This window comes from Phallusia mammillata, chromosome 4 (assembly GCF_965637545.1).
Source record: "Phallusia mammillata chromosome 4, kaPhaMamm4.hap1.1, whole genome shotgun sequence".
Lineage (NCBI taxonomy): Eukaryota > Metazoa > Chordata > Ascidiacea > Phlebobranchia > Ascidiidae > Phallusia > Phallusia mammillata.
In genome coordinates this window covers 30,428,548-30,451,162 of record NC_137255.1, presented here as the reverse complement: position 1 = coordinate 30,451,162, position 22,615 = coordinate 30,428,548, and the positions used below count along the sequence as shown (strand labels likewise).

General features: G+C 37.5%; 2 protein-coding genes and 1 long non-coding RNA gene across 3 annotated transcripts in view; 2 read left to right on the top strand and 1 right to left on the bottom strand.

Moving 5' to 3' along the window:
* The window catches only part of LOC145222983 (vacuolar protein sorting-associated protein 33B-like), a 148,557-nt gene that overhangs the window by 93,574 nt on the left and 32,368 nt on the right, over nucleotides 1–22,615 (top strand). The gene's annotated exons all lie outside the window — the stretch shown is intronic.
* On the bottom strand, nucleotides 2,854–4,432 carry LOC145223986 (uncharacterized). The gene is made up of 2 exons (XR_013859535.1): nucleotides 3,983–4,432; nucleotides 2,854–3,380 (listed from the first exon to the last, which is right to left on the bottom strand). It is a non-coding gene; the product is annotated as an uncharacterized LOC145223986 (long non-coding RNA).
* Nucleotides 9,149–22,615, top strand: part of LOC145224835 (NACHT, LRR and PYD domains-containing protein 3-like) — a 32,393-nt gene continuing 18,926 nt past the window's right edge. Inside the window, exons 1-5 of the mRNA XM_080091423.1 lie at nucleotides 9,149–9,510; nucleotides 9,563–11,575; nucleotides 14,456–14,638; nucleotides 19,227–19,388; nucleotides 22,205–22,366. Of these exons, the coding sequence (XP_079947549.1) occupies nucleotides 9,304–9,510; nucleotides 9,563–11,575; nucleotides 14,456–14,638; nucleotides 19,227–19,388; nucleotides 22,205–22,366 (2,727 nt within the window). The 5' untranslated portion in view covers nucleotides 9,149–9,303. The remainder of the gene's footprint in view (nucleotides 9,511–9,562; nucleotides 11,576–14,455; nucleotides 14,639–19,226; nucleotides 19,389–22,204; nucleotides 22,367–22,615) is intronic.

Here is a 22,615-nt window from a genome sequence, read left to right as displayed (position 1 = left end):
GGTCGACCGCGCAAAAAAATCATTTTTAAAGCGGTTATGCCCTGCGTTCGCTTATGATGCACGCCTCTCATTTTCAATGTTATGATCAGATTCGAACGATATTTTGTATGCCTTTGCTGGATGAATTTTAGAGTTGACCTGTTAAAACCGTTTGCGTTTACCTTAAACCGTTTGTCATCTGGAGTCTGTATAGGCTACATTGGTCGACCGCGCAAACAAGTCATTTTTAAAGCGGTCATGACCTGCGTTCGCTTATGATACACGTCTCTCATTTTCAATGTTATGATTAGATTCAAACGATATTTTGTATGCCTTTACTGGATGTATTTTAGAGTTGACCTGTGAAAACCGTTTGCGTTTACCTTAAACCGTTTGTCATCTGCAGTCTGTATAGCCTATACATTGGTCGACCGCGCAAAAAAATCATTTTTAAAGCGGGCATGCCCTCCGTTCGCTTATGATACACGCCTCTCATTTTCAATGTTATGATCAGATTCAAACGATATTTTGTATGCCTTTACTGGATGTATTTTAGAGTTGACCTGTGAAAACCGTTTGCGTTTACCTTAAACTGTTTGTCATCTGGAGTCCGTATAGCCTTCATTGGTCGACCGCGCAAAAAAAAATCATTTTTAAAGCGGGCATGCCCTGCGTTCGCTTATGATACACGCCCCTCATTTTCAATGTTATGATTAGATTCAAACGATATTTTGTATGCCTTTACTGGATGTATTTTAGAGTTGACCTGTGAAAACCGTTTGTGTTTATCTTAAACCGTTTAAAAAACTGGAGCTAATATAGTCTACATTGGTCGACCGCGCAAACAAGTCATTTTTAAAGCGGATATGCCCTGCGTTGGCTTATGATGCACGCCTCTCATTTGAGGTTGTGTTTAGATATAAACGATGTTTTTTATGCCTTTGCTAGATGTATTTTGAAGTTGACCTTTGAAAACCGTTTGCGTTATTCAGCAAATCATTACATTTTCAGAATTACATTTTTATTATTTTAGTCTGTTCACTTAAAGATCCTTGTTCAGTATGCACTATTGGTAAATGCAGGTTTTTACCTGACCAATCAACTAAATGCTGTGAATCTAATTAATTATTCTCTTTACATTTATTTCTGGTTTCATATAACTATATGGGCTCAAGTTGAAAATGTTGTAGTGTGGGAATTGGGTTTATGAGCTGCTACATTTTTTCCATTAAAAAAGTGCTGTCCTCATTGTGCATTTGGTGTTTCATCATTTTCATTAGTACAGGCTTTAACGTGTCTTAGACCACTAATGGTTTGAGGTATATGCAAACCGTTTTCAAACGTCAACCCCAAAATACATTCAGTAAACGCTTGCAAAATATTGTTAAAATCTGATCATAACATCGAAAATGAGAACCGTACATCATATATTACATGGCATGGCGTAACCGCTTTAAAAAATGATTTTTTTTGCGCGCTCGACCCAGATAGACTACACAGGCGCTAAACGGATTAAGGTAAACGCAAACGGTTTTCACAGGTCAACTCTAAAATACACCCTGCAAAGGCATACAGAATATCGTTTAAATCTAAATATAACCTCGAAAATGAGAGGCGTCCATCATAAGCGAACGCAGGGCATGACCGCTTTAAAAATGATTTTTTTGCGAAGTCGACCAATGTAGACTATATAGGCTCCAGATGACAAACGGTTTGAGGTAAACGCAAACGGTTTTCACAGGTCAACTTTAAAATACATCCAGCAAAGGCATACAAAATATCGTTTAAATCTAATCATAACATTGAAAATGAGAGGCGTGTATCATAAGCGAACGCAGGGCATGCCCGCTTTTAAAAATGATTTTTTTTGCGCGGTCGACCAATGTAGCCTATACACTACAGGCTCCAGATGACAAACGGTTTAAGGCAAACGCAAACGATTTTCGCAGGGCAACGTGGAATTGTAAACTGTAGCAGCTTGCAAAGTTTCAGCTTGTTGCCATGAGCAAAACGAAAATAAGACGCGCACATCATCTTGCCGCGAAGGGCATGACCGCCACACCATACAATAATGTCGCACAGTGATTAAGACTGTCAGCCATTAAACACAAACGGCTTGAGACAAAATCTTAAGGTTTCCATAGGCCAAACGGTTTGCAAACGAGCCTTTTCAATAGTCCCTAGTGACTGATATTGCTAGTTTTCCCAGGCTATTATATTTTACGACTTGGAGCACGAACGCCAGTTTCACACAAAAAGTTTTAAACAGCCTTTAAACTATTTTATGTTTCTTTGGACATGTCGGCATTTGTTAAGTGAGATTTGAAGACCAAAGGTTCGTTTAATCTTTTAGCGACCTTATGCATACCGGTAGTCATGTGATACTCAAGAAACTGCTACATCGTCTTAAGCTACCGAAGACAAAAACAAACTATAAATTGTATGTTTTTTGCTTTTTATAGAATAAGCGAAACTTAATGTTGAATTAGTTGTATTGGACACACAACTTTCGTATGCTCAATTTCTTCCAAGGTATGTAAAAAAAACCTGAAATAGGTAAATCCTTGTATCGTTTAGCACTAAAGAATAGTCATTGTTTTCTAATTGATATAAAACAATAGATAGTGACGCAATAAAGCTTGCTTACAACACAAAGTTTTAAACTAAAGGGTCAAGGATCGTGACGTGATTAAGTTTTTTAACAAAAGCTGAAACAACAGGACGTTGATATGCTTTCTTTTTAAGCAACTTAAGCAAGCTCCCTGAATTGTCCCCTATCTCTTGACTATAAATTTACTATTTCTACCAGGGTAACCCATTGCGCCTGTTGTTTTTCTGGAGTAAACTTTCCTCAAAAAGTCAACAGAAATGAAACACGGATTATACATTCTTTATTCAAGCCATTGATCCAATTCCGTGCAGCTTAGCTTTGTACCTTTTGAATAAACTCAGAATGAAAAGCGCCACAACTGTATCTCAGTAATAATGCAGTAAAATACCTCACACCCAGTGAAATAATTCTGGTTCAACATTTGGAAGTGCTTATGGATTTTTATTCAGTATTAAATGTGGACAAAAAATGTACACTAAAAACGCAGTGTAACAAAAACAACAACAACAATACAATTTGCATTAAAATAAGAACAAAAAGCAACACAAATTAACAACTAGAGTGGGACATATATATCAAACTAAATATCACACAACAATTGGAATAGATAGATTTGCTTATTATGTTGAACCTTTGGTCATATCTTGGGTAATGTGCTGTATGTGAAATACAGAAAGTAGATTGCATGCAATCTATAGCCATGTAAAGGTTAAAGTTTCAAATAGTACACATATCCTTCCCTTGCATCTAACTTTTCCAGATTTTAAGGGTAAAATCTTCTTGCCTTGCCCTGTAAACTATCTGCACAATTTTGCACCAAAAATGTTGTTAACAATTGAAGATATCTGATCTAACTTTGAAAGTAGATCTTTCTCAGTATCAATGGTGCAATATTAACTTAAACAAACACAGTTATTTATAGTAAACAATGCAGGCTATTTTGTACTCATTGTATACATATCTACATGGTCTGTCATTTGCTTCTTTTAAACCCAAAAACCATGCTTTAAATTGTTTTTAGTTGGGAAATCCAACACTGCAATTGTTGTCAAATGACACCCAAGTGGCAAACCATAAGATGAGTTTGTATGGTGTTTTGGAGGATTCACCCATAGCTTCAACTGCAATTGCACAATATAATAATAAGTTTCAACTCACTACTAACTAAACAAAACATACAGTATATATTTTCAACCAATTTTAGTGCTTTTACCAGTCATTAATATAAGCGCTGAAGGAAACCAAATGAAATCAGTCATTAAAACTAGGCATGCTACCTTAGTCTTTCAGGTAATAGTTTCTAAGGTGTGTAAAAAACTTCTATACCAAATATCAAAGTCATAAATGCTACATTAATCTGCCTTAAGTTCTTTACATCAACTGTTTACTCACACAATCATCTGTGGTTCACCAAATCTGACTCTCTGTCATTTGTCCTGTACAGGTTTCAACATTCAAATTTTCACCACCTGCCCAAACATTTCCAGATTTGTCCGGGTTGCATTTTTTCTGAAACAATTAGGACCTTTCTTTAATCAAAAATATACCATCTGTGTAGCTGCATTGATTATAATCAATGGAAGTTTTGCCTATGTGAGTAAAAAATTCCAACACCTTGATGTTTTTGTCCAAATCAAATACACACGAGAACCTTGCAGGGGCACAGATGCTTGTCACTTTCAAGGCTGACAAACTCCTAAAATTATGCTGCCTCAGTCAAAATCTACTGCCTGTGTGTGAACCCAGTTAATGTCCTAAAGGTCAGACAAATATGTGAAAGGCCTATGTCTCTCCTATATTAAAATGGTTTGCTATTTTTTACAAAATACTTAAATAAGTTAAACTTACCGCCACTTTTTAGGAAAAAACTCCATAAATTGAAGCCAGTGTTCTAAATTCCAACTTTCTACCGCAACGTAAGGTTCAGTTCAGCTGATTTAATTTGTCAACAAACAGCCACAACCGACGAAAACAACACATAGGGTAACCCCCTAAGCTGTTCGTAATAACCATAGCACAGAATCCATAACACGGAATATAATACGACAGCATAAAGGCCCGGGATTCTCCAGAATTCGACAGTTTTAAGCGCCTGAAAATAGACGGATCGGGTGTCTTTTAGAGTAAAATAAATTCGTGTTTTTCAACGCAAACATGTCACACTAACAATTGTTGTTTGAAACTGGAGGTTGTATTTGTGGTCACATTATTTGCACAACATTGCATACGGACCTAAAATGTTTTACGTCATTACAAGATGACTTCACTTCACATAATGAAGTCATCTTGGGTAACATATAAAAATAACATTTTGCTGCTTTGTGGTAGACTAGATTCCGTATTTTAAACTAATGTTTTTGACCCACTTTAGGCTTTGCGGACAGGTTATATTTCGAAACATTTTTATCGGTGATTTCACAAATTCCAGTTTGTAGACCTCTTCTTGCAACTGTGATTTTTATTCCGACGTTTAGACGTCCGAAACAGGTCGCCTTAATCAAGGAACATAAAAAAAAAACATCACTGAATGCGCGTAGTACAGTGCGCGATAAACAAAGGGAAAAGGAATTGAACGCAGGCACGTTACAACACAGCGAAAACACTGCGCGATAACGAATGATTGCGTCTCTAATCTTTAAGCACGTGCGCGTAGCACGCTGAAAGCATCACCTCTGTCTTGATGTTGATTGTGTTGCCCCGTTGGTGAATATTCCATGACTAGTCTTTTCTCGTAGTCAGGCTCCCGCGCCACAACAGACGCCGCATTGAAATCAATACTGTGAACTTGTAATACCGCGTGATTGGCAAGGGCCTACTTCTTCGCGTCGTTGTTGGCAACATCCCATTGGTGTTCTTTAAGAATTTAGAATTGTAATGACGCCACAAACACAAATAATAATAAATTAAAATCCTCTCTTTTAAGTTTATGGCTAAGTGATAGATTCACAATAAAAGGTTAAGTAAACAAAACCATCCATCCATCACATTGAAGGTGTAATCAACTTTCTTCATTCTAATGTATGTTCTTTTTGCCTGCAAAGCTAACCGAACGAAATTATATATTGTAAGAGTCACGCAGAGCAAAGAGTTGGAAATTTCTTTTTTCGTTAACCGTCGCGCTGGTAAATGCTCATCTGAATTTAAACATGCTTTAGATAGTGATAGCACACATGCTAAAACGCAATGATGTTACTTAACTTATATTTTTGTGCAGACACTATGACTCGATGACGTTGAGAACGTTACGGTCAATATTTGCTCTGGTGGGATACCTTGCGGGTAACGGCATGAAAGTGAGACACGAGCCGGGAACGAGGCACTCGAATGCTGAGAACCAGAACCAAGTATTTTATACTAGAACATTACAACAACTATGGACAAAAATATGGACAAACCTATTTGGGATGGTGCTTTCTGATAATTTGTCGTATTGAATCTAAAATGATTCGAACCATACTGTCACTATTTCCCACAAAGGTTTTCGCCAAAAATTTTCCCCAGAAATTCCAATGATGAGTATCGTTAAATAAGATATAGAATATTAAATGGAAATGTATAGGAAAGTTACTTTCCAGTTAAATTTTTTAACTGTTGCTTTTTACTTTTTCCAGGCATGATTTTAGTTTAATTAAGTTTAAATGTAACAAGAACTTTGGCTTAATTGCAGGACTTTTTTTGCAAAGCGATTGGTAAGTTATTGTTAAAACCAGATATTGCACGGGTTTAATGGAAGCGTTACGATCTCGGGGGCCTATTTAAACATTTTGCATTTTGATTTGACGGCAGATGTTTGGTAGATGCAACCCTGATACTACAATCTAGAGTCATTGTCATAAAATAGAATTAATTGAGTTTATCAACATGTTTGTTTCCGTGAATGGAAAACATTTGTACATGATTTCGATACTTTACTGCATCAGTATTGGATATTTTCGTCAGGTAAGCATCTGTACTATAACCGGTAGCCCCATATGAGTGGAGGTAGACGGATATAAAAAACATCCTATTGTGGATCCCACCCTCCTTCAGAAGCTTGTTGACTCCCGACAAACATTAGTTGGCTCACCAGAAAGTTGACTCCAGGACGTTAATTCACCTTTTCCTTTATCCCGCTTTACTACCAAACTACTTCGGTGGGAGGCACGGCACAATCAAGAAAGCTAAGAAGCATAAGGTCAGCTGGGGCGTCCAAGTCGCCAAGCGGTCCATTGAGTTAAGATCTCCGAACTGAGGAACCTACCTAACGACCCTAAATTTAGAATCGGAGACTTCTCCTTTTATGTAAAATACGAGGGGGCAATCCCCGCAATGTTTTGTTTGTAGCGCATTCGGACACATGAGAGACACATGTGACATGTTCAGAACCCGTTGTGAGAACGAACGCGACTCCGATTACTGAGGTAACAACAGCTCAGAAAACACAAGCTGACGGTTTGGTTGTACCTAATGCTTGTTTGGATCTCGTTGAAGAGACCACTTCGTGCATGGACTAGACTACCGGTAGGTTGCCGACCCCGTACAGCGAGACAATGAAGAAAGCCCTTTAAAAAATGACTGGATCTCGGAGAGCCCGATCCCGCTTATTAACAACGAAGTGGGCCGAGATTTTAAGCTACCCACCTCGGACGGAGATGACACCAATGTACGTGAAACAGATCAAGTAGACCCGCCAGTTAACGACATCTAACATCCTGAGGGCCGGGCCTCGGGCACCCTCGCCAAAGAACCAATGAAGGAGAAAACACACCAGAACAGTCGAATCTTCTTTAACCGACTCGGACTTCATCAAAGAAGGTTATCACAAAGTCTACAGGTGTTAGCACAAGTAGTACGGTGGAAGAAGTAGAGGCCTTCCTTAGGAAGGTCCACTCGTCCATTCCTTATCGTCATCAAGCGGTGGCACAAAAAAACGATATAAATTTAGCATCAACCATGCTGTGCCATGTAATTGTGGCGCAGATGTACATGTTCCGCCTGATATTAGCGATGCTTTTGCCCAAAATGCGCAAGCTACTTTAAGCGCTTTGAAGTATGTGAAGAAATTCATGCTTTGGGGAAGCATATAGCGAATTTTGCTGGTGCTGTGGTAACCTGGTACACCCAGACTCCAAACTTAATTTGAACAACACGTACTGATGTAATTTCTCTCAGCGCGTATTCTGTGTTTATTTTTATCCCATTTCGAAAGTAGATAAGACATCGTCCTTTTCATCCCTTTTCCCTTGTATGATTTATCTATATAAACCATGCTCATTGGCTACTATTGTCAGCCAATTAGACCCCTAATGTGGATAATATGCCCATAAATCACGATTATGTTGTTTGATTGCGCCTAACTGTGTTGGTTTGTTTCCCTCGTCATGATTGGATAGTCCGGTAACCAATCGTAGACAGTTTTTTGAGTAAAACAACCAACAAACTTAAACTTCCACTATTAACCTCGCCAATGTATATAGTCGTGCTTTTTATAAGAAAATGGTTACGTTTTCTTTCAGTTTTCTTTCTTGTTGTGTCCAGTTGATTATACGAACCCGGTTGAGACTTGTAGACTTACTTTTTGTGTACGTCATTTGTCCTTAGTTTTGTTTATTGCCGGGTTTGTTAAATCGCCATTTTGTGTCATCTCCGCTTAGTCGGGAAGCACAAGCCCGCGTCTACCCTTTCACTGTCTTGATGTGTACTATGTTTCGTTTGAGCATTTAGTACTTTTCCCTCCATGTTTTTTTTTCTTTCAGGGCCAAATAGTATCCAACTAGGCGGGGTGTTAAGATGACCACTGGTTTAGATCGTTTTATTGCCTTAAAATGAAAATCAGTCAGTTATTGACAATTGTGTTTTTAGTGCCTCAAATGTTACACAACTCTGCACATTTGCATTTTGATAAAGGTTCGTGCCCGCGGGCCAGATCCGGCCCGCGACGGGATTTTGAGCGGCCCGCAGACAGTTTCAGGTCTTACATGATAATGTGGCCCGCGGCCACAGTCTGTTCCAATCCCCCACTACTTTGCTTACTGCGTCAAATTATAGTTGTAACGGATGCTCCACAATAGCAAAAAGCTTTCCCGCCGCTGTTACCATTGCACCATAAGTCCATTGTTACGACATAACTGCCAACCTTACGTGTGACCTGCTTTCACGGTTTCCTTTGTTTCCACACGTGTAGCCTAGTTAGGGTTTCAGCAGTATCTAAATCTGTGGCATTAAATTTGCTGTGGTGAATAATTTTATGTTATATCAGTTAGATTGTTTGGACTTTAGGTGGTCAAAAATCCGTGTTAAATCATTGGATAAACACACGATTAATGTATCGATTCAGGAATCCGGCCAGCCAAGTACTTCATTTTCCCATATCAGGCTCGCCGACTGAAGAAGTTTCCGCCCCTGTATTAGAGCCTCAATGATTTGATTACTTTTTGTACCTCGTTTTTGTAACTTTACTCTCTTTGTGTAGGTGTTTAGGTCAGCATTGTTGTAACCTCAACATTTTAACTTTAACTATAAGCGTGCTGCGTTTTAACGACTGATGTTGCTTTGATAAATTGTTTGGTAAATTCTCAAGCAATTCTTCGGGAAAAGCATCAGTAAAACTGACAATTTGTGATGAGAAGTAAACTTGTGACGTGGAACAAATAACACGACTTGTTACTTAAAACAAGCAGAATGCCAACGCAAACCTTGTAATAATTACCTGAAAAACAACCTAGTTCTTTACAATGGACGATCCGGGTTATGTTGGACCCCAACCTCGCTTGATCCAACAACTAGATGATGCTGATCCCCAATCAAACACACTCCAAAGACAGGGTGACGTTGTACCTCAGCACAGCGCAACGGAAGAATCAAGGGCTTTGCTACCTCAACCAAGCTCAAGCCATCCTTTGCCGGTTGATTTACTGAACAAAAGTTTGGTTTTCAACTTGGTAAGTATTATGCAAAATCATACTGTATTCTTCTTCAATTCTTTATTTGCAGGAAAGCGAACAAGCACCTCAGATTGGAGACACAAACATTCACACAACTGGATCAGTTTACAACGCTCCAGTCCATAAACACGTCACACTCGTGACAGTGTATCAATCACCTGAACAAGCTCACTGTTTATCTCAGTTGCCTGTCACACACTATTTTGATGAAGAAACTTTACCCAAACTTCCTGCGACACCTCCCTCATCCGAGCAACTTCAATTCTCGTCCCAGTTGCCTGCTCAACACAGCTTATATGAAGAAACTTCACCCAAACTTCCCTCTACATCTTTATCCTCAGCACAAAGGCAGCGGTATGCTGAACAGCAACCTTCAACATCAACGGAGCTCCACAGAAAACATGAATATGTTCAATCTTCTACAGCATTAATGTCGTTGCTCAAACAAAGAGTGGAAGAAATCGCCAGTGAAGAATCGTCACTTGCAGATTTTGCCAACCGACCAATACCAACTGTCAACCTTGCCATAGTCAGCAAACCACAGCAAATTGACAACGAGTTTCAAGCAGAAGGACATTATCGACGTAAAAAGGAACTTTACAAGATACCACAAAGTGACATCACTGGTGAAGAAATGTTTAATCGCGCAAAAGAAACAGCACAACGAGAAGCGGAATGGAAATTCAAAAAGGATAATGTTAAAGCAAAACACGATTACATTGAAAAACATGGGAACGTGGTCGGCGTGGTTGGACAAGCTGGAATAGGAAAGACGACCACAGCCAAAAAGTGGGCCATGCAAGGTTTAAGGGGAGAGTTGTTAGGTGAGACTTCCTTCTTCTTCTACATTGTGATCAGGCACATCAATTTTGAAAAGAAGATGACACTTCTTGAGTTCCTTCTTTCCAGTATGTCTATTGAAAAAGATTATTCCCCGGAGCAAGAAAAAGTCATTCTCAATGCCATTTGCCATGATCCAAATGTCGTGATGATTTTAGACGGTTTCGACGAGGCAGCCATTAAATCATTTTCGAAATCAGTTCCTCAACCCCTATTACGTTCAAAGTCCAAAGCGAAAAACTACCTGAAACATTTGGCGGGCGGAAACTTGCTTCCACGTGCTCGAAAGATTTTTACGTCACGACCAACTCAACTATACAAGCTCCATCATACATACCGACCAAGGTTTATTGTTCAAATACTTGGATTGACCCCAACTTCACAAGATGAACTTGGACGTCAGATATGTGAAGACAGATACGAAGATGTACAGCAAAAGCTAGAGCAAAACCGCAATGTATTTGCTTACTGCTATGTTCCTGTCAATTTTATATTGACTCTTGTCTATTTGATGAATTACGATGGAGATGTTAAGTTTGTTTCACTCACTCGAGTCCTTGCTTTCACTTGTGGCCAATATCTCAAAACCAATCATTTAAGGGGTCAAGAAGGTGAGTTGGACAAACTGGCGAAATTGGCATATGATGCATTTCTGAAGATGGAAATCGTATTCAAGTTAAAAGCATTTGAAAAGGCGGGCATCAAGGAATCCACAGCCGGTGCATTTACAAACACGTCAGTCACAAAGCACGGAAATCTGAAGCTGACGATATTGGATGGTCACAAAGTTCGATATTTCTCTCATCTCATCTGGCAAGAGTTTTTTGCTGGTTTCTACCTAATGATGATCATGTCCCTTGACGAGTTTGAGAAAGTCCTCGAACAACTTTCAGACGACCGATGGGAAGTTGTTTCCAAGTTTGTTTTCGGGATTTGCGATCCTTCGGTTTTCGATCAACTCGAGCCACTTGTTCCTGAAAGTTCCGGCGAAGATTGGAAGCAAAAGAAATCTTTGCTTCTAAAATTCATCCAGTCAAAGCTGAAGCTCAGCAGTGAAGAAGAAATCCTGCAAGTTTGCAGTTGGGCTCATGAGTCGAATGATCCGGAGATTGCTTCATCTGTGGCCTCCCTACTTCCTGATCAGCTCGACTTTGGTGGTTCATCTCTCCTACCAGTTGACTACGAAAGTCTTTTGTTCGTGATTCAACACAGAGCGAAACCGGTAATACTGTGTTATTGTGAAGTGTGCGTAGTAGTTACTGATAAAAATATAAAGTTATTCTACAAAAAAAACACTTTATCTACATGTTTCTATCACGTTGATTTGTAAGCAAACCTATTTGCTGTTGTTTCTGTTCTCTAATTTTCAAAATTAAAGTGTTACTTTCAGTCAGACCTGTTCACAATTATGTGGAGAACCCTACTCGGTCAGTACCCGCGTGGCATGGTCACAACAAACAGGGTTTAAACTGTAAACAACCTTAGACCAGGGGCGGTTCGTGCGAGGGGGCTGCTGAGCTGCAGCGCCCCCTAGATATTTTACTTAATATGATATTAATGATATTCCTAAATAATATTCCAATATTACGGATAACTGTCAAAAATTTTTTATGTTATCTATGGTGGAGCTGCAGCTCCAGTCCGTGCCGTTTCATGACTTTTTCAGTTGTGCGCATGCGCACTTGGAAAACTACATGCCGGGCAAAATAGGCGACAGGGGGCTGTGGCTCGCGGAGCACCTTCCGTGACGTAGCGCTAGTTGTGTTGTCTGCTTCGCGTCAGTGAACTTCAAAGCCATACCCGTGTACTGTATGTTTAAGTTTGACAGTGAGTGCAGTTAAAGAATTATTTTGTTATCATTAAATTTATTGTTTGACTGTTTGTCATGACTTTGACAGTAAGTTAGATGACTGTAAGTGGGTTTCAGTTTTTACAGTTATCAATGAATTAACTAAGCGTATCTAACACCTTGGAAAAGAAAAAAAGTCATCTAACACCTTGAAAAGTCACAATTAACCCTTATAATAAATAACTGAAGTAAAAGGTTTTGTGAAAGTATGGGACAAAACATCTGCTATACTCCAATGTCATGCAGGAATAAGCAACAACAAGAAATGCTACTAAAGAAAAAATAAATGTGTGACTGTGAAGTAAAATGCCTCACTGAAATTCAGGCAATATTAAATGCAGAACAAACAATTGCAGAAGCAACAGGAATTTTGAAATACCTGATTGAAGACAATTTATTAACACACTATGTGGACAGTATTTGCAACCAAGTGCAATCATGTGTATTGATATAATGGACATGTACTGTTTGTCTAAAGTTTAGACTCTAAACCGTAGCTGCTAAATTCCTTCACAGGAAGTGTTTCGTAAGAGTGAACATTCTACAAACAAGATAGTAGTAACTCCGCAAGCACATCCTATTGTTGACAGAGAAAAGCTAGTTACTCAAATTGGTATGTTTCTGTAGATCTGATGTTCATGATTACTTTGAAAATAATTAATCTGGAGATGATGTTTTGACAAGTTAAATTACTAGGATGAAAAATCTTTTTTGCTGTTTCCTTGAGACCTTCAAAAGCGACTCTTTTTAAACACTGAAAAAGATGCAAACTTTTCTGAGGAACACCATTATTTCCAAAAGACTTGCACTTGCAGTGCTAGTACTAAATAGAAAAATAGTTTTTTAGTTGTCATTTGGAATTAAGGAAGAAGCTATCAATCATCATGCCCAAACTATACCTTTATGATTTATTTTGGTTGTAAATAGGTAGCACAAGATTTAATAATATGGTTTAAATTTAAGTGCGAGTGTTGCAAATTTTAAAGCTTGAAGAAGTTTTGCACTTAAAAAAGAAATTATAAGCTATTTGCCAGCAAGCAGCAATTATAGCAATTAAGAAAAAAGATAAAAGACAAAATCTAAAAGACAATTAATAATCTGTACACAAAAATTCAAAGAAAACATGTTTAAATGAACAAGTTCGGAAACAAATGTAATGTGGTTGTTAAATTTGTCAGTTGTGATACCAATAAAAAGCTGTATTGCTAGTTTTTTGTGTGACAATAATCTGTGAAGTGTCATAGAATATGTTGAAAACGCTGACTGTGCCTAAATTTACTTATATGAAACACGATATTTTTTTTTAATGTTGTCTAACTGAAATACTTCGACCGTTTTCGACTCATACTATTTTTTACTACCTTTTATTTCTATATTCCTGTTGTGTTTTACGGTATTTACAACCGCTTCATTTCGAGTCTGTGCAACGTGTGTTTTTGTTTTTCACGTTATTACTGCATGTTATTTTGTTTGGCCCGTCGCTGTGCAAGTCAACAAAATACACAAATGATGCCGTCTGCTGTTTACACTCGGGTGCATTATTGCGTAACAAAATTACGTCACAATGGAGTTGCAAATTAAGATTTGTATTGCTTGTTTTTCTGCACCATTCAATGGCTAGAAAACTAAAAATGTAGGTTTTCGATATATTGCCGACTTACATATGTTCATTAAATGCTAAACTTTGGAGCAGCACCCCCACAAATTTTAGGCACGAGCCGCCACTGCCTTAGACAAAATCCAAACCATTAAAATTAGGGCACAACTGTAACTTCAACGTCAACAATCTTCACAACTGCGACACTCACCACGTTTACAACCATAGAACAGTAAAATCACAACATCTTTATTGAAGGAAATTCAATGAAACGTCACATGACTAACGTCCAATCATTACCGACCACGTATGTCCCGTCGAAACTTTAATTACTTTTGCATTACGCTGAAGTTAATGGTTACATGTTTCGGTATATAGTGGTGTCGTTGCAGGCTGAGAAGTAAAATATCTTGTAAATATAAGGTTAAATATAAACAAAAAAGGCGTAGTAAATACATTGAAATGAAATTGTCCAAATAAAAGTGTTAAGTTCGATATACACAAAGAGCAAGAACAAATGCAGTAAAATTTGTAAAGTGCGCAAATAAATGGACTAAACAAAACTATTCAAAAATCGAAGCATAACCTAATGAAGGGAAACTCCATAAATTGTTTATATTTAATTTAAAATTGTTATATTTAATTTTGCTTCTAAGCCGAAGCTCAGCGGTAACAAAGACATCCTGCAAGTTTGCAGCTGGGCTCATGATTCAAATGATCCGGAGATTTCTTCGACTGTGGCCTCCCTATTTCCTGATGAGCTCTACCTTCGTGATTCATCTCTCCTCCCAGTTGACTACGAGAATCTTTTCTACGTGATTCAACACAGAGCGAAACCGGTAATACTGTGTTATTGTGAAGTGTGTGTTAAATTAGTTGCTGAAAAAAATGTTGTTTCAACAAAAAAAAGTTCAACAAAAGCCAATATATCTTTTTATAGTGTCGATTTGTAAGCAAACCTAATTGTTACATTTTCATGACAACGCACGTTCCGTTTTTTATATTGTTCCCTCACTTTTAAAGTTGAAGTAGTTTGTTTAGGCAGCCCTATTTACAATTATGTCGATATCACAGAACCTAACTCGGTCAATACCAGGGTGAGATTGTCACACCAAACAGGGTTTCAACTGTAAACAACCTTAGACAAAATATAAGCTATTAAGTTCAAGGCAAAACTGTGGAACTTCAACGTTTACCAACAACATATCTGGGAAATAATCATGTTTACAATCATAAAACAGTCAAACTGTTACGGAATTATTTTGATAACCTCGAATTTCTGAGAAAGTTGTTTGGGTGCGAGTTCTTTAACGCTAAACCTTCCCAACTATCCCGATTGTATTCTAATAACCGAGACTACCTCCCTAATTCGTAAAACGGTCCAAGACCTCGCACTAACGGCTTGTCGCTAAAACAAAGTTACAATGGTGATTTGACTAAACAATATAAATTATAATAAATCAAACCTTTGAAAAGTACTGTCCAATCACCAAAAATCACGCACACTTTACCGGGACCAGGAGAGAACCGGTTTACAAAGCAGAGGGGAAAACTACGTCACACGCCTCTAGCAAAGTAGCCAATCACGACGCGCCACGGGAAATCACTAAAGCGGGGATGCGTTCGACAATTTTTACCGGCGCTGTTAAAATGCAAAAAAGTATTAAGTATGAAAATGTAACACAAGAAAACAAAAACGGAAAAACAAGAAGTGAAAGGAAAAACGTTAAAATAAATTTATCAATGCAAATTATTCGTGACAACAATCGAAACAAACACTATGAAACAAACATACACATATATTATTAGATAAAACAAGTGCAATAACTAGATATAAAATAAGCGTGAAAACAAAGGTGCGAACCTAACCGTGAATAACCAAACTAAGTGAAAACCGGTTCACGTTACAAAATCACAACATCTTTACGGGTGGAAAGCCAATAAAACGTCACGTCCAATTATTAACGACCACGTTTGTCAGGATGATAATTCATTCACCTGGGCATTACGCTGACTAAAATTGATGGTTACATGTTTCGGTATATAATGGTGTCGTTACAGGCTGAGAAGTAAACATAGCTGTATATATCATATAAATATAAGGTTTGATATAAACAAAGAAGGCGTGGAAAATAAAGGGAAATGTGAAATTGTCCAAATAATAATGTTAAGTTCGATTTACACAAAGAGCAAGAACAAATGCAGTGAAATATATGCGCAAATACACAGACGAAACAAAACTATTGAAAACCAAAGCATAACTAATAAAATTAAACCACACAAAAACTGCTGGTGCACAAGAGTATAAAACAATAACAATATTCGTATGCGATCATTACAAGTGTCACAACAGACCAAAGTATAACGCACAAGATGTAACGCAACTTGAATCGTCATGTAAAAAACCCATGTGGATCGGTTGTCAATCATTTTTAGATGTCCGTAACAGACGTACAATCGTGTTGTCTGTTACTCTGTGTCTTGTTGGCAACATGTCTCAATATATTGGATTATTTACTAAAATTCATTCATATAACCAACTTGTCAACTGTTTGCGTTTGCATTGTACAACCGCCTAGCCATCCTGTCGCGCGCGTCAGTCTGTAATAATTATCCTTGTTTGTCATTCTTACAGCATGGAGTTGTAAATAAGAGTAATTACAAGCTTCGGGAGTTAATATTTGACAGATATTGTCCTCGTAAACAATTTCGATGTCACTCGTTTAGTTATCAACATAAACTCACTACAACTGTGGCACAATTTCTAACATTTAGTTATAATTGCTAAAATAAATCACCTCTCCCAAAACTATTCACCATAGCGAAAACGAACATGCATTAACTGTGTTAACACTAGGTCGCTCGATTCACGTACAAGGCTTGATGGAAAATGTAATCTTTGAAACAAGACTTGAGTGTTAACACGTCAAAACAATGCAGTTAACTTTCAGGTTTGGCTGAACCAGACAGAACAGGCCCGAAATCTGACCCGAACCCGATTTTGTTACATAAAAAAATCTCTTATTTGTGAAATAATAAACTTTCAACCTATTGTATGCAACGATACATACCATTTAAATGAATTTCATAACATCTTCTGTGGTTTCAAGTTTTCATACATTTTGTTGAAAAAGAGGTGTTTTTTACCGAATTCTTTTGGCAGGCCTGATAACTCGATCTTATGCACCAAACCTGCTTACGTAATTCGTAACCGGTCCAGAACCCTGCAATAACGGCTCACCACTAAAGCCAATTATGCTGCCTCACACTGGTTTAGCTTTTGGGCGCGACTTATATCAAAACAATGTAAAAGCAAAGTTACACCGGGTACATGGCAACCCACCACCAATACCAACACTAACACCAGGTTTCTCGGCGCCCAGAGAAAAGCCATATTATCGACTAGTGACGCCTTATTTAAGGCATGCGGAACAGGAAGGCACATTCTGGCGCAACCAACGCTTTCACAACTAATCATTCCTAAGGGGAAGCAGCAAACGCGCCATAACACAAAAACGTTATTAAAGTGCCACAACGAAAAAGAACGAAAACAATAAGTGACGGTGACAAAAACTAACAAGCAAATAAAATTTCGCTACATTCCCCTCAACCTGAATTCGTCCTACTCCCGTAGGACTAAGCAAATTTCAGATAGCAGCTCTGAAAGTACACACAGAGCACTTTAGCCCCTTCAACAGTCAAAACATTATATCGGCCTGGAATACAAACTTTTGGCCATAACGGGGTCGTTGCACAACAACATACGTTTGCAAACACAGCTTTTCCGACTCTTGCCTCGCTTATTAATGGGCGCAAGAGGTGTGCCCCAAAAACACACAGTCACAACAATACCAAATGCACTTTGCGAAAACGCAGAAAAATGGCAACCGGCTCGTCGAATTTAAAATGTTGAGGTAAAGAATGTCTTTTCATTTATTAGATATACATTTGTGACGACAGAATTTGATTTTGTCTTCACAATTAAAGGACTCTTTGGATGAACTCGAATACTGAAAAACAATCGAGAAATGTAAAATATTATTTTGTTCCTAGTTTACCCGCATGCCAGAATGATAATTTCGCTTCGAAAAGCTTAGAACATCAGTTAGATAAACGTAAAAAACAACCTTGCCCATACAATGCTAAAAACTTAATAAAGTTAATATTTTGGTCGCAACAACAAACACAAAATTTTCAACAACATATAAAGGTAGAAGACACAATCATTATGTCCTCATTTGAAATTGATTGTGGTGTTTTAATTCTAGCCATTATGTCGTCATTCATTTAAGAGAAAAATCAAATCCTTTGTACGAGCACAAACGAAATAAGTTTCACAATAAACAAAACGATATAAGGGTAATGTTTAGTTTTTGCGGTATACGTAAGGAATTTAATCAATGCTTATTGAAATATGAGCGTAAGGCGAAAACGACGCTAGTTTACATTTTTTCTACACAAACAACTTTGTCACAGCCTAGTGTTGCTATAGCACAGTGGGCATCCTTTTAGCGTCCGCGATCCAAATAAAGTGCTGATAGTGGGAAGGCGGGTCCGAAAAACATACAAATTTGCGCACAACGTTCAATAGTGGAGGAACGTTGGTGGGACCACTTGAGTGGGCACTATATACCAGCCACCCGTATTAGGGAACGAAGGTGGGGTTTGACGGGAAAAGAAACCTTGCCGAAGACTTTTAGGAAGAAATCATGTTATTAGTACACTAAGATATGGATGACGAAACCATAAATAACAAAAAGAAATTAAAGCAATGTAAAATAAACATAAAGATAATAAAAAAATCGAAAAAATAATACACGGCGCAAGTTTTGGTTGACCAGCTTAGTTCATTCGATTTTGTCTTTGTGTCGTCTTTTATTTGTCGACAACTTAAACTTAAACTACGAATTGTAAAATGGCAAATCACAAAATTCACACAAAGCACATAATCTTGCGGATGTTTGTGCTGTGTGAAATATAAGTATCGTTATACTTGTGCTTATCCAACTTCTCGGGGGCTGTTGTATAGCAAATCTACTGGCCCGCGACTGGCGAAGCGTCTTAACTGAGTTTTTCGTGTATGTCGCGAATTGGGAATCATTCTATTTTTGATCTTTACCAAATAAACAGCGAACGCTCGCCTTAGGTGTATTTTGTTGAAAGCAACGATTTTGGCGGGTTTACAAAATGAAAAAATATGACAATATGAGCAAAGGAAATAAGCAATATTTGGCAAAACACAAGCATAAAAAAAACACAAATCTGATGCAGGTTTTAATTAAATCCGGCAATGACAAGTCGTAGCATTTATAGCAAGGCGTAATCCGAAGTTGTGTTGGTTTGTCTATTTTGATTTACTAGCATTCGTCACTACGATAAATATGATAAATGTGATAATATATTGAATATTTATTGTATTAAAATCAGCTGAAGAGACTCGACCTCTCCCGCAACGAGATCGGCTACACTGGAGGAGCTTCGCTGGCTCCTTGCCTTCACAACATGGAACAACTTATACTGATTAGATGTTGGATCGGAAGTGAAGGTGTCGAGAAACTGTGCGGTGGAGTGAAAAAGCTAACAAAGCCGGTAAAAATGTTGAATTTTGATCTAAGTGATATACAAGATTTTTGTAATTACAAACGTTGCAACCGGTTTATTTCAACCTCATTTTATCTAAATAAAATTTGCATCTTTGCAAACATGTAAATGTTTTTTGCAGATATTTTTATACTGACAACTGGCGCTTTAAAATAGTTGCTTTGGGTGCGAATGATTTTTAAATATTGAAAGTGATGATTGTCACTCTAATATACCTTTGTTGCGTCAGAATTCAAATATGTCGTCACAATTAAATCAACTGTAAAGATTATGTGGTCACAATAATCAAAAGTAAAATTTCACACAACACAAAAAAGGTAGAAGACCCAGCAGTTCTGTCCTTATTGAAAATTTGTTGTGATTTTAATTAATATTAACATAAACCTAAAACGCTTCAAAAGCAGAATTTGGCATCAAAACAATTGTAGCGTAACTTCGGTAAATTAAAAAACATAATAAAAATAAATATGATTGGTGGGGATAAGTGACGCAACAGAAAAGACAATGTTATGTTGAATGAATGAAATTTATTTCGTCTCAAAGCAGTTTGACCTGTTTCTCAACACAATTTAAACTAAACAATCAACTTTACGCCATAACTCTGTTCTTTATAAGCAGTTGGTCATCTAAATTCCGTAATTGTATGTGACTTAGCTCAGGGGTCGGCAACCTTTTTGCAGTTCGGACCGTTTTTGAAATTGGAATTTTATCGCGGACCGGCCTTCAAAAAACTACAAATATTTAGGAATATAAAAGCCTAAATTAGTTTACAATCCCCGGGAAACACGGGAAAATGTATCAAAGCATCTGGCCTGAAACCAAACTACTCGCGGACCTGACTTAGCATGTGACGCCACAAGAAGAAACGTTTAAATGTAACTTTACTTAACTTGCGAATACGACCTGGTATCTGTTGTGTAGATGTAAAACTGAAAATGAAATGTTCTGTTGATTGACTGATATTTATTTGAGTAGAAAGCAATTTAACCATTTTTTTCTATAATTGGAAATATAAACAGCACATGTTTTTATCTTGAATCCATGGTTGCTATAACAGATGCTGCGCATATGAATCAACTTCATCACATAATCATTATACAAAGATTTCTTGTGAAGCGGTCGAATCTTTATTGAGCAGTGGCGTCATGTCCGAGTTATGTTGTAGCGTGTAAGAGATAGAGCAACGCGAAACCTGCCTTTATACGAGGCAATGGCGATTAAAAGAAAACGGCAAATAGCACGTTTCGATGCGCATAAGCGAACACGGCAGTAAAGTCGCTACACTGGTGCGATTAAGTGAATTATGCGAAAATCTGGATGGAAAACACGTTCTGAACAGAAGTACTAATTTCCATAGCTAAAATGACGTTACTACGACGCCCGTTTACGCGACAGAGGTGCTTCCTTTCTCTTTTTTGTAGTATGGCGTAAATAAAATTACTTTCTCAGAACCAGATCAACTCTCAAAGTGGGCCTGTAATAGTATGGACTGATTTATTGGAAAAAGCGATGCAAGCCACACAGTGGTAACCAAATGACACCAGTATTATTGAGTAACGAACCGTAAAAATCTTTTGTATGTAAAAATGGGTGGTATGTGACACACCATAAAAATGTAAATGTAATTTTACCTAACTCACATATTTAGATCTGTACAAAGCAGTAATCACTTTGTTCTACAGGATTGACAAATATAAACACTGGCACACTGGCTAACAGTATATATCCAATGTCTTTGTAGCTAAAACTAGTCAGCTATATATTTAAGAATCTCAAATCCTTGGTCCCTATGACATATTTGTTTTAGTTTGGTTTATATTGTTTGTTTTTTGTTACAATTAGTTTATTTGATTTTACGAAGGTTCAGGCCGTAATTCCGTCGCCAACAGGTAGTTGTTGAAATAATGTCAAATTTAGACTCAAAATTCATTTTTACCACGGCCAAATGTGATCTAATGTAGAGTCAGACCCGAATCTAGCCTGTTTCATTGAAACTTAAACCTGGCACTAGGTCCAAACCAAACTAACCGACTTGTCCGAAAAAGCAAACAAACATGCAAACTATAGTTTAGAAAAACATTTAGGAACAAATCATGTTATTAGTACACTAAGATATGAATGACGAAAGCATAAATAACAAAGGTAAAAAGAAATTAAAGCAATGTAAAATAAACATAAAGATAATTAAAAAATTCAAAAAATAAAACACAGCGCAAGTTTTGGTGGCCAGCTTAGTTCATTGGATTTTGTCTTTGTGTCGTCTTTTATTTGTGGACAACATAAACTTAAACTACGAATTGTAAAATAGCAAATCAAAAAATTCACACAAAGCATATAAATCTTGCGGATGTTTGTGCTGTGGGAAATATAAGTATCGTTATACTTGTGTTTCACCCGTTTCTGGGAGGAAGTTGTGTAGCAAATCTATAGACCCGCGACTGGCTAAGCGTCTTAATTGTGCCTTTCATGTTTGTCGCACGTTTGGAATCATTTTATTTTTGTTCTTCAACAAACAAACAGCGAACGCTCGCCTTAGGTGTATTTTGTTCAAAGCAACGATTTCGGCGGGTTTACAAAATGAAAATATTACAACAATATGAGCCAACGAAATAAGCAATGTTTGGCAAAGCACAAGCATCCGGAAAAATGCAAATCTGATGCAGGTTTTTTAAATAAATCCGGGCAATGAAAAGTCGTAGCATTTATAGCAAAGAGTAATCCGAAGTCACTGTGGTTTATCTATTTTCATTTACTAGCATTCGTCACTCTGATAAATGTGATAATATTTATTGTAAACAAATCAGCTGAAGATATTCGACCTCTCCTGCAACAAGATCGGCAACAGGGGAGCAGCTTCTCTCGCTCCTTGCCTTCACAACATGGAAGAACTTATACTGCGTGGATGTGAGTTCGGAAGTGTAGGCGTAAAGAAACTCTGCGATGGAGTAAAAAAGCTAACAAAGCCGGTAAAAGTTTTTGAAATATGTGTTGTGTAAATTTTTTTAACAGCAAACATATCTGTTGACGGTAAACTATTTGCGCCAAAGCAAAATCACAAAATGCGCCAAATGAAAATAAATGTTTAGCATAATACAAACATGAGCATAAAAAACTATAATAGTATTGACTGATATATTGGAAGAAGCGATGCAAACCACATAGTGGTAAAAAATGTTACCAGTATAACTGAGTAACAAACCGCTTTTGTATGTAAA